The sequence below is a fragment of the Berghia stephanieae genome, chromosome 1 (assembly GCF_034508935.2).
Source record: "Berghia stephanieae isolate SIO BIC M18660-M18661 chromosome 1, UCSD_Bste_1.3, whole genome shotgun sequence".
In the NCBI taxonomy this organism is placed as follows: Eukaryota; Metazoa; Mollusca; class Gastropoda; order Nudibranchia; family Aeolidiidae; genus Berghia; species Berghia stephanieae.
The window spans coordinates 20,492,426-20,502,425 of NC_088360.1; the positions used below are offsets into that span (position 1 = coordinate 20,492,426).

Below are 10,000 nucleotides of genomic sequence, written 5' to 3' on the forward strand. Positions count from 1 at the left end.
GTAGTAGTAGTAGTAGTAGTAGTAGTAGTAGTAGTAGTAGCAGTAGTAATAGCAGTAGTAGTAGTAGCAGTAGTAAAAGTAGTAGTAATAGTAGTAGTAGTAGTAGTAGTAGTAGTAGTAGTAGTAGTAGTAGTAGTAGTAGTAGTAGTAGTAGTAGTATAGTAGTAGTAGTAGTAGTAGTAGTAGTAGTAGTAGTAGTAGTAGTAGTAGTAGTAGCAGTAGCAGTAGCAGTAGTAGTAGTAGTAGTAGTAGTAGTAGTAGTAGTAGTAGTAGTAGCAGTAGCAGTAGTTGCAGTTACTGTTATGTTGTAGAAAGAGGAGAAGGAGGAGGAATGAGAGGAAGCGGAGGAAGGGTAGTTGTATCAGCACCTTACAGGAAGCAAAGGGAAAACGAAAGATGAGAGAAAATTGAAATGGAAAAGGAGGAGTCTGAAAAGGAAGAGAAAGAAGAATGAAGGTGAGAAGCATAAGATCAACAGGAATCAGGTCATCTTAGGAAATTACTCATAATAATAATAATAATAATAATAATAATAATAATAATAATAATAAATAATAATATAATAATAATAATAATAATAATAATAATAATAATTTACTTTATTCATCCAAAAGGAAATTTTTGTACAGACGTACAAAATGCCGACAATGATACATACATGAATATAATATACGTAAATATAATGTGGTAAAGTAAAATTTGGTAATAGGTATATATAGTATAATAATATTGTAGGCTGTAAGAATAATTACATAGTGTAAATTAAGGGACATACAGATTATAAAAGTGTAAAGATATAAATATCTAGAAAGGGTATATTGATGTCAGCATATAAGAAAAAAAAAGATCAGTAAAAAACTAAGAATTAGTTACAGTGTAATACTATTGTAAATTGCCTGAGAAAAATTACATAGTATAAATTACATGGCACGTAATGTAGAATGAAAAGGTCAATAGAAAAGTTGTAGTAAGCGATTTTATAAATTGATGTTTAAAAATTGTGGGTATGGAGTAATTTTAAAGAACAAGTTTCAAAGTTAAAACAGACGTAGACCAAAATTTATACATTATTTTCCTTATTAAAAATTCTGCAACGGTAAGGTAAAAAGGATCGGAGGTGTCTTTCACTTTTTGTTCGTTTAGACAACAATCGGTCACTTCTGTTCGACTTAGTGATCTGAAGATTTAAAGGGTGAGTTGGATTATCTAAAATATTACAATTTTTTCTTAAGCAGTGTTTTGAATATAAATCATTAAAAAACATGGATCCTGTAGTAAATTTATAAGCTCTTTTAATAATCCTGTCAAAGTTAGCTTTTTGTGAGCTGACAATCCCCCCCCCCCAATTCAGTAATACAAAAAGCAAAAACACTTTCTATTACAGATCTATAAAATAGCGTACAAAGTGTTTTGCCAATGTTAAGTTGGGACAATTTCCTTAAAAAGTACATTCTTTGATTAATTTTTCTATTGATATTACTGGAATGTACGTCCCACCGTAATTTGTTGTCCACGGTGACTCCTAGATATTTGTATTCTACTAGCTGTTCTACTTTTATATTTTTAATAGTAATATGGCCTTTTGTATTCTTATCTTTTCTAAAGTCTATGATTAATTCTTTGGTCTTACTAACATTCAATTCAAGGTAGTTATTGTCGCACCAGGAAACAAATTTATTTATTTCTTTTTTTATAATTTATTTCGTTATAATTAGTAATTAGTCCTTGTAGAGTTGTATCGTCAGCAAATTTTAAAAGGGATATGTTTAAATCTGTGCTTTTACAGTCGTTTGTATAAAGTATAAAGAGCATGGGAGATATTACACAGCCCTGCGGAGCACCAGTATTAATAGTTATGTTATTGGAGACATTTCCTTTTACTTGTTATATATTGTGTTCTATTTGTATGGAAGTCTAGCACCCAGGAGATGATATAAGGATTAATTTTAAAAGTAGAAAGTTTATGAGCAAGGAGGTGGGGCTGAATTGTATTAAATGCGGATGAAAAATCAACAAAAAGAATTCTGCATTAGCTTTTTGGCGTGTCTAAATGTTTGTAGATATTATTTGTAAAAACTAGGGAAAGGCATCTTCTACACTGCGATTACTTTGGTAGGCAAATTGATAAGGGTCCAAAAGAGGTCTAACATGGTTATTAATTCGTAACAAAATAAGTTTTTCAAAACATTTCATGACAATTGATGTCAGAGCAACAGGTCTCAGATCATTCATTGATTTTACTTTATCCTTTTTGGGACTCGAATTATTACTGAAGTTTTCCAAATACTAGGGATGGAAAAGCATGAAAAAGACATTAAAAATATAAGTATAAATATAGCATAATTGTTCTGCACAGGTTTTCAAAATTCTTCCTTTTATACCATCCGGTCCAGCCGCCTTCCTTTCATTCAGTCTAGAAAACATATATTTTATCTCACATTCACTGAATTCATTCTCGCATTCATCATTCATGCGCCCTATCAGTAATTTTTTAGTCTGTTCAATTTCGTATTCATTATTGGTAGAATCAAAACGGGCATAAAATTTGTTCAGATAAGGTACTCACCCTGTTTTAATGAAATCAGCCACGATAGATGAGAATAAACGTTTCAACTCAAAGTCTTCCTCATCAAATTCGCCTTGCATGCCAGCTTTCAACAATTTTTCTGCAAGGCTTACTTTTATATCAAACCAGTACAATAAGTCTATACCATGCACTGATCCTTTGTGTTGGCCTTTCATATAATGTGGAAAATGGTCGAAGTAAAGAAGATAGCTATTGCACAACTCACGCCGAGAAGCAGCGGCCAGGAAGTCAAACGTGGGAATTACAAAATTCAAGTCTGCTAAAAGCTCAATGAGTATATCGTCATCCGTATATCTTTTGTGGTAAAAACTTTCAATTTTGCTAATTATTATGTCCTTATCAGAAGCAGCAACTTCCCCTAGCCGCGATAGCATGTACAAGTCGTAAGCATCAGCAATTAACTTCTCATAGATTGACTTTTTTTCTTCTTCGGACATCTGCTCGTTTGCAAAAATGGCGTATTTTGTCATTTGCATAAAGGTTTGAAGTAATGCTTTTTCGTTTCTGTTCAAACCAAACATGTAGGAGCGATCAAAGAACCCGATGGAATCTAGATATGCATCATCTTGTAGAAGTTTGGAAGGGATGTCTGGAATAAAATCACCGTCTACGGTCGGAACAAAATTTGTTTTGCTAGTTGTAAAGTAATTAAACTCACTGAAGACAGATATGGGCACCTTTCTTAAGCAATCAATGAGAGCTTTACTTTCCTGGACACTTATTGTGGTCGGAACATCTTTTTCCCAGCATCCGGTAGATTTAGCAATCTCAAGAGCATGTGACTGGGCATTTAGAGATAGACCAAACACAGTAGTGGCAGCACCACTGTGTGGGTAGGCTTTAGTAAAAAGTCCCTTGGAGTGGGGTGAAAGACTTTGATATCCAACTGAAGCACCACCTGCCGATTCCCCTGCTATTGTTAGGTCATCAGGGTCTCCACCGAATGCCCGGATGTTGTCTTTGACCCATTTGATGGCGAGAGATTGATCCCATAGACCGTAATTTCCTGGACTGGCTTCATTTTCCGTGCTGAGAAATCCTAGAATACCAAGTCGGTAGTTGATGGTAACAATAATAATGTCATGGTTGGTGATAAAGGACGCGCTTTGGTAATACGCGCTTGTACCAGAAATGAAACCGCCGCCGTGAATAAAAACCACGACTTTCTTCAAACCATATGAAGGATTTATGTCCTTTGTTTGAATGTTCAGAATCAAACAATCCTCCGAAAAATCTGTCTCATTCAAAGTCATCATACTAGGATGTGGACAGAATATCTTTTTGTCTTTGGATGCATCAAACACTCCAGCTGTGGGAGGAATGAAGAATAAATAATGATATTCTAATGATATTCTAGTATAATTCAACAAATATAAGAAGAAAAAACTGAATACAGATTATCCAGCATATCCGAATACCAGTCCACTCATCCATCTATAACAGTGCTTTTCAATCAGGTGTATTTTTCACCTTAGGGTGAACTGAATCTTAAAAAGGGCTTACCACTTTGATAGGGGCACTAGGGTTACAGTACACCGGCATAAAACAATAAAGTCACCCTACAAAAACAATTTCATTATGTGTGTAATGTGGTCTCAAGGTAGAGGTTGTATTTTTATTTGAGAAAAAATAAAATGCTAATTTGTCAGGTTCTGAACTCATGGAATTGCCCTATTAATTACAGTTAAACTTAATAGAGGTGTGTAAATCCATGATTTCCCTTTTACATATTACACGAAATATTAAACAGCACTGATTTAGCCACCCAACCCCACAGCTTAATCCACGAAAGTAAGACTCCAAATCCATACGGTTATAAAATTTGACCCAGACATGTAAATATAATGTAAATTAAACATGCATTACTATAATATATGTTATTCAAGTTTATCTTTCAAAAGCAGGTTCTATTTCACTGAACAGCAACGGCGATGCGACACAGGTATCAGTGAAATTCTAATCGCATTGTAATTACTGCGCTCTTTGTGAAAACCGTTAAATTTGCAGGTGCAACTTGATAAATGGGGAAATAATTTAAAAAAAAAAAGTTTCGCGATTTAAGGATTTATATAACGAGTGCACTCACGAATCTTAGGATGTGGTTGTGGTTTGGCAAACCTGAGATCGCCGAGTGGAGGTTTGGCGTAGGGAATTCCTTTGAAGGAGAGATAAGACAATCCCGAGAGTTCATCTGTCTTCTTGGCACCTTGGATTTTACCGAACGGTGTGTCCACCACAATTGTTGATGACTCCACTGAAGTTGTTAAATATGAGGAAAGAACGAAAAAAAAAACGCGTATTTCAAACATCGTATTGTTGTTAGTATTGATGCTATGCGTTTAGATAAGATACTCACAACACCCGATAGCCAGTCAGATAACAATGCATCGGATTTTCGCAATATAATTGAGGCAAAGAACTATGTCCAACTCATCACAGAACCAACCCTTGAAAAGGGAAACACGTTAGACCTCTTTATCAAACACCGTGATGACACTTTGTTGAATAACACCCCACGTACAAAATAACGACATATCAGACCATCAATCTGTTTTATATGAATTGAATTTAGAAAAACCTAAACCCACAAAAAGTCATTAACATATCGAAAATATAAGCCATTAGATATAAAGAAATGTTAAAATGACATTATTACATCCGGTCTTACCACCAAAGTTGATCGTACCTACACAGCAGACGACAAAGTTTCTATACTTAACCTAATTATGCCTGAACTTCTTGATCACCATGCGCCGTTGTCGACCATAAGGCCTATGGTTCATTGAGGAAATTTGGTTGTCGAAGCAAATGAGACGAGAAGTTGAAGAAACAAGGCGGAATACAAGACTCACAATACATAGAGAGTTATATAAACAAGCACGAACTGCAACCAATACTCTGATAATCGAAACCAATAGAAAATCTATTAGGGACAAGGTGAACGATAGCAAAGGCAACAGGTTTGATTGACTGTGTAAAATCCTATTAAACTCCGGTGTCAGACTTTTTGCTACTTCCGGTTATTTTTTAATTCTTTGTTTATAATTATTTTAATTGGCTTTTTGTTCCTATTTATTTATTTATCTATTTATTTATCTATTTATTTATTTATATGTAATTATTTTGGTCTTGCCAATAACATGAAAATTATTCTCTTTTTTACTTTTTATATTTAACACTAAAGTCTTCTAACTCTTATTGAAACTGAAAGTTAATGCCAAGGTACATCATTTAAAGGTTTTGGAAGAGTTATTTTAACCCATGTAAGGGCAAATTAATGATCTACGCATACCCTTGTGAAGCATATAGGTATTAAAATTGTCCCATTAATCGGGAGTATCTGTGGTGCAATTGTAGCACGTCTGACCGATAATCAGAAGGTCTGAAGTTCGACCCCAGGCGAGGTCGACTGATTTTTAAAGATGTTTTTTTTCTTGTATTTTTCCTTCGTGCTTTGTCTGACACCTTTCATACACACTTGTCATATGAAGTGAACTATAGCGACTTTTATGTTTATCTCCTTAAAACAACGAATTATAAAATGTTGAAAAGGCAGGGCTGGTGTTTGAAGACTGTCAGGAAAGCGATGGACAACATACACTACCAAAGACAAAACAAAATTCAATGATAAATACAGATACAGATATTTGAAAACCTTGAATACATTACCCGAGCTCATCAAGTTTGGAATAGTATTGAACCAAAAATCTTGTTTTTCTTTCTCTAGAAAACTGCCAATCCATGGTTTGAGGTTAAAATTCAGGTACTTAGAAGTGGTGACGTCATACTTTGGCCAGCCACTTGGAATAATATCTTCAGAGCAAGTCCAGGATTCCTGAGAATGTAAATATATTTTTAAACACATTATACATATATATATATATATATATATATATATATATATATATATATATATATATAATATATATATACATATACATATATCATGAAAGAGAGAGAGAGAGAGAGAGAGAGAGAGAGAGAGAGAGAGAGAGAGAGAGAGAGAGAAAAAACTATCCGAACTACTGGACTTCATCAATAGTTATATATATATATAATATATATAATATTTCAAATATAATTATGATCAATTTCTACAATATTGTTTCGAGCACTCGCTCTCACAATATTATAGAAGTTGATCATAATTATACTTGAAATATTTTATTAAATAGCTCCTTTTCTCATAAAGTTGAGCACTATTATTTCACGGTTTAAGTTTTATATTATATATATATATATATATATATATATATATATATATTATATATATATATATATATATATAAATATAAATATAATTATTATTGATGGTGTCCTATAGTTCAAACACATGCATATAAATATATATAATATATATATATATATATATATATATATATATATATATATATATATATATATATATATATATATATATATATATATATATATACTAGTAAAAAGCCCGCAATTTCGCGGGGAAAGAACTATTTTCATTCGATATTGTACCCACCATCATTTAATGAGCGCATAATGGTAAACAACGTTGTCTGTGTAACTTGGTACATCCCCCTGTTGATTTTTCTGTGTGGCCCAACATGAAGTGTAAGTTACTATAGCCTCTGACCCGTGACACAGTAACATATAGTTGTCCGTGTGAGAAAACAGGTTGTGGTAAGAAAATCAACTGCGAAAATAAACCTGAAGTAGTAGACGTGAGCAGAGTTGAAAGACGATCCTGGGATCGAGAACTTACCTTACAGTACAGTACTCTGGTGATCATGTTTGGTGGCGTTTGGCACCGTTTTTATGCACCTCCACTGGCGGTGTACAAAAACGCGCCGTTTTTATGTACCTCCGTTGGCGGTGCTGGTTGATTAATGAAAAGGTTACTGCTTGAAGCTCGAAGGAAAAAAAAACCGATACGAGTTGAATTGTAAGCCTTAATTTAATAGACGAAGACATACTGTGGACGTTTCTGATTTCCCCTTTATCAACAAAACACGACGAATAAGACACTAAGAACGAATGAGAGATGTGTAGTGTGAATGGCGTAGATAAGGTAAATAGACAAAAAGAAGAAGGAAGAAGAAAAAAAAAAAAAAAAAAAACCCCAATAAAATGACAAAGACGCGTTAAACGCGTACACTGATGATAATGATAAAATATTATAAAATGATAACAATCGACGTTTACATATAAATGCACGTTGATAACCCATTGAATGGTACCAATGTTGTTTTTTAAAAAACTATAATAATAAATAATAATAATAATAGATTAATTAAGGTTTTAAATATATGTCGAGTGACTATAACAACGAAATGATGTCTTTCTCAATAAAGTAAACTTTTTTAAAAATGGCCACCCATTACTTTCAAGGTTAGAGTCTGACAGCTTATCCATTGCGCCACGAAGCCACCTGACTATTCATAACATTTAATACGGTCTTTCTAAGACCTTATTTTACCTTCAATGCTACTTCTATTTTCTTGTTTTAAATTTCCATTTTTTTAAAGATTATTATTATCTTTTAAAATGTATTACCAAAGAAGTTAAACCTGGGTATTATCCACCCGAAACCATCACATTGAAAGCATCAAAGGGGTAATAATAATACTTGATGTCATAAATAGATGAAAACTGTTGAAAACTTAGTGTAGATCTGAAATCCTTAAAGTAATTAAGTGAATACATTATTTCGAATGCGACGATTTGCGTAAAAACGCCAAACTGACAACTTTTTACAGTGTCGAAATTGGTTGTTTTTGAGAGTGTTAGTGCTGTCGGTTTGACTCAACGAACTTTCAAACTGACTTTAACTTATGAAAGGAAATCAAGTTATCTGTTTATCTATCTGTAAAAAATACATTTCTAATTTTCAAATCTTTCAGTAGAGTTGTGCGCCGTATAATTTTTTTTATTGACTCAAAAGGCACAATGTTCTCCAAAAGGCTAGACTATATTTTGTTAAGAAACGATTTTCAATTCCATTGTATTTATCTTCCAACAACAGTCTACGCGTTTTTATATTTCACTTTCTAAACTGCATTTCACAGTTCCTCCCCGCCTCCCCTCTTTTCACTTAATTGCGCACCTTTTCGAAATATCTAGCATTCTATTTTAATTCGTGCTTCCTTACAAAGGAGCATACTCATTTCCTGCCAACCAATGTTTTGTTTATTCATCTTAACTACGCCACTACCACATCATCTCATTCATGCGTGGTGTTTCATTCATCCTGTTTTGTTGATAAAGAGGAAACCCGAAAAGTTCATTTGATCTGTTTTTGTAATTAAATTGAAGCTTACATTCAATTTCACATTATTATTTATTTCTTCGAGCTTCGAGCAGCAACATTTACATTAAGTGAATACATTATACTGGGGATGTAGGAGCTTTCGGAATGTCTCCCCTTTACTTAACTTATGGAAAAACAAACATCCTTGCACCTTTACTAAGACTTATGACTAACCCTAATAGAAAAAAAATATCCTCCGATCTCGAGCTAACCCTAATAGAAATAAATGATGACAACTTGACTAAATAAACGCCTGACAAAATATCAACAGTGAAAATACAAATTTCAAGAATACTCGGGATGTAGGAGCTTTCGGAATGTCTCCCCTTTACTTAACTTATGGAAAAACACATAACACAAGCTTATGCACCTATTATCTGACAGAACTGATACTTGAATTACCCTGAAATATCAGAAAAAATTAAAGAATCATGCGAGTCTCGAAGTAACTAGTAAAAAACAAAAAATAGACTTCTCTAAGAAATGGCGTCAGCGTGAAATACCTTCATGTGATCAAGTGAATAATATCACTATGAATGCCACGATTTGCTGAAAAATGCCGACACACACACATGTATACACCACACACAATACACACACACACACAAACACACACACACACAAACATACACGCAATTAGAAAATACTACTACATAACAACACTGATCACCGCTAAATCAAGAACACAACGGAAGTAATAATAATACTTGATGTCATAAATAGATGACGCAAATTGACAACTTTTTACAGTGTCAAAATTAGTTGATTTTGAAAGTCTAGTGTCGTCGGTACATATTTTATTATATCTGTTGGACTCAACGAACTTTCAAACTGACTTTAAATTATAAAAGGAAATCAAGTTATCTGTTTATCTATCTGTAAAAAATACATTTCTAATTCTCAAATCTTTCAGTAGAATTGTTTGCCGTATCATTTTTTTATTGATTCAAATAAGCACAATGTTCTCCACAATGCTATTTTTTTTTAAAGAAAGGATATATATATATTAATATAATATATATATATTATATATATATATATATATTTATGAGAGAAAGAGAGAGAGAGAGAGAGAGAGAGAGAGAGAGAGAGAGAGAGAGAGAGAGAGAGAGCGAGCGAGAGAGGGTAGG

At 33.2% G+C, this 10,000-nt stretch overlaps 1 protein-coding gene across 1 annotated transcript in view; it reads right to left on the reverse strand.

The window, feature by feature from the left end:
* Positions 1-10,000, reverse strand: part of LOC144963544 (uncharacterized) — a 15,078-nt gene that overhangs the window by 1,323 nt on the left and 3,755 nt on the right. Inside the window, exons 3-6 of the mRNA XM_078897611.1 lie at positions 9,264-9,273; positions 6,257-6,422; positions 4,674-4,841; positions 2,567-3,896 (exon numbers count right to left, since the gene is read on the reverse strand). Of these exons, the coding sequence (XP_078753737.1) occupies positions 2,567-3,896; positions 4,674-4,841; positions 6,257-6,422; positions 9,264-9,273 (1,674 nt within the window). The remainder of the gene's footprint in view (positions 1-2,566; positions 3,897-4,673; positions 4,842-6,256; positions 6,423-9,263; positions 9,274-10,000) is intronic.